This window comes from Salvelinus namaycush, chromosome 16, assembly GCF_016432855.1.
Source record: "Salvelinus namaycush isolate Seneca chromosome 16, SaNama_1.0, whole genome shotgun sequence".
Taxonomy (NCBI): Eukaryota; Metazoa; Chordata; class Actinopteri; order Salmoniformes; family Salmonidae; genus Salvelinus; species Salvelinus namaycush.
Genome location: NC_052322.1, coordinates 39,497,412 through 39,502,570, shown reverse-complemented (window position 1 = coordinate 39,502,570; position 5,159 = coordinate 39,497,412). Strand labels below are relative to the sequence as shown.

Below are 5,159 nucleotides of genomic sequence, written 5' to 3'. Positions count from 1 at the left end.
CAAACCGGGGCGGCAGGAATTGGGCTATGTTTTAGTGACGGAAAGATTTACCAGAACGCTGTAGGCATGTCTTCCTAAAAACATACTTTTCCGAAACTGTAGGCTAAATGTGTAGCTCTGTGTATAAGATCGGAGGCGCCTGTAGCTTGCAACGGAGATTACGCATTAGCTCACATTACTCCATGTTACATTTAGCAGACACTAATATCTAGAGCGACTTACAGGAGCATTTAGGGTTAAGTGCCTTGCTCAAGGGCACAGCGACAGATTTTTCACCTGTCGGCTCGGGAATTTGAACCAGCAACATTTTGGTTACTGGCCCTTAACCGCCAGTCTACCTGCCGCCATGACCTGCTGTTAATTTGGTCATGACGTAATTCGGGGAGAAAGGGGGGAGAGAGAGTATATAGAATAAACAGTCCGAGAAAGGTAATTGCCATTTCAATGACTTTAATAAGCAAAATAGGAAACCATTTCTTCCAACAACAACAAAAAATAAGACGAAACAGAAACCAGCCTGAATGGAACTATAACAGTTCAAATTTAAGATATTTTTTTGTATCTTATTTATATAAACAGGATTGAAAATTGATCCCCATCATCATCGCAAAATACATGAAATGAAAAACAAAACAACAACCCGCTGCTGCAGTTTCAATTTGATTTCAACACAGTTGAATCAGGAACAAACCAAGAGATTGTTAAATGCATGACTTTTCAACAATAGTTTTTAAATGCAAGCACCATGCTTATTCAATATGATCTGACAGTTTGTTAATTTAAATCATTAAAATAAAAACTTTAATATGCATCTGGCCAGCAGAACCAGAATCACCAAATAATAATACAACAGACGAAAACATCATATAACATAACGTAACATACACAACAGTTTTCATTTCGAGATTTTGCACAACCTGAATCCTTTTGTTTTTACTGACCGGCAGCAAAAAAAAATATCAGGAAAACATATAGCATTAATACATTTAAACTTCGTATTTTGAAACGCATGCGCAATCTAAATACTTGTTAATTGTACATAAAACCCCTGAAATGGTTAACGTTGTTGAACATGTTTTAAAAAAATGCTTGATATTGCCGAGGAAGAGTACAAAAGATATAGTATATCACTGTTAATGCGATGCAGCTGCACCCAATAAAATACATTAATCAAGTTGAGAAATTATGTGACTATCCTGTTCTTCACATTATATAATGGGGTTAGGGTTACGCAATAGTTAACATAATGGCATTTCTGGCTAAGAAAACCTCTGCTGACTACAGCACCAGACGGAAATGAAATGGAATAACATGTATAACAGTTTTTTTATATATATATACTATAGCCTATATGCATCCTAGGAGTAGAACACAAAGTTATGCATGGTGCGTAAATGTGGTGCGCAAAGGACCATCACTCATCTGCTAATATTCTAGCTATGCGTTTGTTTTGACAGCTTCGCACTATTTATCCCAATGTGTCATAAGGTTATTATTAAGCTTGCATCTATCTTGTCTTATTATTATTATTATTATTATTATAGAATAATAGTATGTCTTCCTTCAAGGGGGTCTGTACAAAACTCAAAATGAAAACGTAAAACAAATCATTAGGCTATCCAAAAAGTGCACTTAATATACAAAGTTTGTTGTCTTTAAATGCAACTGCAAAATGCCCATATCTCTGAATCAATACCCACAAAATGAAAATCAAACAACAAGGAAAAATAATAAAACACAACTCAAAGAAAGAAGTTAAAAACCAGCCTCCTCTATCTTGGTGTGCAGTTTTGCGGTTGCGTAATATTTACAAGGCTACAGAAGGCCTACTGTCCTCATTCCATTCCTCTAAACCCCACAACACTATGGAGAAGCGCAGATCAACGACATGCTCTTAAGATACACGAGAAACAAAAAGAAAGTACAAAATAGAAATTATTACCGTACATGTCCAGCATGCAGGATTAATATTTTAATGCAGATTTTTGTTTCAATATATATTCGAATATAACCAAGCAGGCAATAAACAAATGAGATGTTGCATAACATGTAAGTAGACAGAAGTAAAGTTTGCATAATGTGGAGTCTTGTTTAGCAACTCTCTTTTCCTTTTTCAGGCCCAGTGTCGAATGTGAGTCTCAAAACGCTTCTCTCTGCGTTGTTTGTTGTGTAGGCCCAGGTCGGGCGGTCATCCCACTAACAGACACAGTAAAAGCAGTACAGCCTAAAAAGAGAAAAGTTCACCCGCCGCTTCCCTCTTCTCTCAGGAAGATGAAAAAAAGTATATTCACTACAAGCAACTAATCTACAAAGATGCGCGGCGTTGACCCAACATTCTACCTTGTTCTTTGTATCTCAGTTGTCACGTGGATCGAGAGAGATGGTTAGATATGAGAATATTATTTTATGGATTATTCTTCTAATATGAATATAGTTGTTGACTGTCATTAGTACAGTAAATATGAAGGGGTATTTGATTATTATTGTTTGTTCATCAGCATCAGTTGGTGGTGGGGTAGGGGTGAGTCAATAGAGCTATAATAACAACTCACATGAAAAACTCTGGGGATGACGGGTTGTCACTAGTAGGCCTAGACCCAGCCTCGCGGATCCCGTTATTCGCTCCCGTTCCCGTCAGTTTCTCGCACTTGAGTTTGTAGGCGTCCCTCTCGCGTGCCAGCCGGTTGATCTCCGCCTTGAGCGCCTCCACCTGGTCTATCAGATGAGTCTTCTCATTCTCCAGCACGTGCTTCTGCTGCACCCGCTTGTAACGGCAGGACTGTGCGTAGCCCCGGTTCTTCAGGGTCCGCCTCTTCTGCTTGAGGCGGATGACATCGTCCTTGGTGAATCCCCGCAGGTGTCTGTTCAGCTCCCTCACAGACATGGACACCAGCTGGTCGTCAGAGAAGCGGTCCTCCACGTTGCCTGAGCCATGGTGCCCCTGGCCCGAGTGGCCGTGGTGGTGATGGTGGCGGTGGTGGTGGAGGGCTTGGTGGGAGTCTGGAGAGACGGGGGACGGGCTGTCTGGGTCCTGGCTGTGGTGGTGGTGGTGGTGCTGGGTGTGGGGGTGGCTGAGACCCCCCGGGTGTCCAGAAAGGTCATCAGGGTGGTGTGGGATGCCTCCCCCATAGGGATGATGGTGCTGCTGGGGATGGCCATGATGGTTGTGGTGTTGGTGAGGCCCTCTGTAGCCATCGAAGGCGCCCTGCTGCAGCTGCTGCTGGACGTGCTGGGGTGGGGGGTGGCCGTGGGCCGTGGCTCCGATCAGGGCCTCCACTGCGTCCTCCGGGGTCAGGCTGAGCGTCTGTGGATCGATCTGCTGGTGGTACCCGCCGTTGGGCATCCAGTACAGCTCCTCCAGATGGTTCTTCTGCTCTGTGGGGCTGAAGCTGGGCGAGGAGGGTACCGAGCTACATGGTGTGCTGATCGGGGTGGAGGACACAGAGCCCTGGGGCTGGAGCCGAGTGCACTGGCGCACCCCGGCGCGTTCCAGCCCGGCCAGACCTTCTTTCTTCACGTCGAACTTCATTAGGTCAAAGTCGTTGACGTATTCCAGAGCCAGAGGGCTGTTGGGGAGCTCAGGGCCCATGCTCAGCTCTGCGCTCATGGTGCTGCCGCGACTCTGATGCAGATGGGTGAAGGTGGTTGCCAGCGTCGTGAAAACAGACGTGTTAATAAGCGTCTCTTCTCCAATCGCTTGTCTCGTGCAGTAGTTTTTCCTACTGCTCCAATGCTGCAGACTCGTGTACTGTTTGTTGCATGTAACACCGTTCGGAGAGGTAAAAAAGTAGAAAACTAAAAACAAGTGGAACAAACTTTGAGACTAGTGCACTGCAAACGACATGGGAATTTTCGTCATGTAGCCTACTTCTTTCTGCTAGCTGGCTCTGGTCAACAGACGAGAAGTAGATGTAGAAATAATTTTGTCTCAGTGCAAAAGTAAACCGTCAGTCCTTTCAGAACAAATGAACTTAAAAAATAAACACATAAATAAAAATTATAAAATAATACCGAGTTGTCGTTGACGCAGGCTCCTGTCCTGTCCTCGTCAACGTTGTAGATATAAGGTATAGTCCTTGTTTTCGCCAGGAAAAGAAGAAGTAGATGAGACTATGGAGTCTGTTTTTTTGCTTGGAGAAGCAGCCTTCCAGCTCTGCACCGCAGAGATTTGAGCTCTCCTTTCCTTCCTGACACACTCACTCTCGAGTATTCAGCAGACTGCGCTGACTGCCTGCCAGCACTTTATGCTTATAGCGCACTGTGACGTCAGGCTGGAAGGCAGGTCGCCTTGCCTGCCCCTCTCCAATAGGGAGCGGTGTATTTTCTGGATTAGAATAAAGGAGGGGAGAGGTTGGAGGAGAGGGGAGGAGGGAGAGCGGAGCGCTCTTTCTGACAGCTACGAAGGAGGGGGTGAGAAAGGGTAGAGGGAGTGAAGAGCTGAATGCCTTCACTTAGGAGAACCAATGGCATGTTATCGTTTAACAGCCCACGTTTTAGGCATAATTCCCCTCTTCTACGGCAATTATCTCACAGTTTACACTGAGTGAACAGAGAGAATAAAGTGATCTGCATACATAAGGATCCATAAAAACTTGATGTTTTTGGTGAAAAGTGTTTTACGGTATTATAACGTAACCTTTACGCACGCATAGCGTGTAAAGCCCTTTAAAGGCACAAAATAACTAAACAATTTCAAACCTGAAGTAAAATGTAAGATTCAATAATGACAAAGTACCCATTCACATGCATTGGGACGTTGTTTAGTAGCCTGTTTTGAAGACGTGCAGGCCGTTTCATTTGACTTTTCAATGGGGGAAAGTGAGCTGTTGCCTCTTCGAAACGTAACCTATATATTTCTAATTTTCCAACTAGAGAAACATGATTCTGAAAATCGAACTATAACCTACATTGTTCTTAAAACCTCCTTTGTAATTGAATCTCCAAATGTTGTTCTTTACCAACATAGTTTATTCTGAATCACTAAATGCTGTCGTTTTGTGGTCAACTCGATTTGTTTCTGACCTTCAATTAATATTTCTATCTAATACACAATTATTGGCACCAGATATAGACTATTGGCATAGGCCTATACTATTATATACTTTGTATGTGTGTTTTTTCCAATGTAGATATGCACGTACTTCCAAGTTCCAAGTCTT

The 5,159-nt window shown here is 43.3% G+C and overlaps 1 protein-coding gene across 1 annotated transcript; it reads right to left on the bottom strand.

Moving 5' to 3' along the window:
• Window positions 1-433: 433 nt before the first annotated feature.
• On the bottom strand, window positions 434-4,212 carry mafba (v-maf avian musculoaponeurotic fibrosarcoma oncogene homolog Ba). Its single transcript, XM_039011230.1, has 2 exons — window positions 4,012-4,212; window positions 434-3,795 (listed from the first exon to the last, which is right to left on the bottom strand). The coding sequence occupies exon 2, from the start codon at window positions 3,605-3,607 to the stop codon at window positions 2,549-2,551; it is 1,059 nt and encodes a 352-aa protein (XP_038867158.1). The 5' UTR covers window positions 3,608-3,795; window positions 4,012-4,212; the 3' UTR covers window positions 434-2,548.
• Window positions 4,213-5,159: the final 947 nt, after the last annotated feature.

Bases quoted from the DNA above. Each gene is read 5' to 3' on its own strand.
- mafba (XM_039011230.1), bottom strand. From the start codon at position 3,607: ATGAGCGCAGAGCTGAGCATGGGCCCTGAGCTCCCCAACAGCCCTCTG.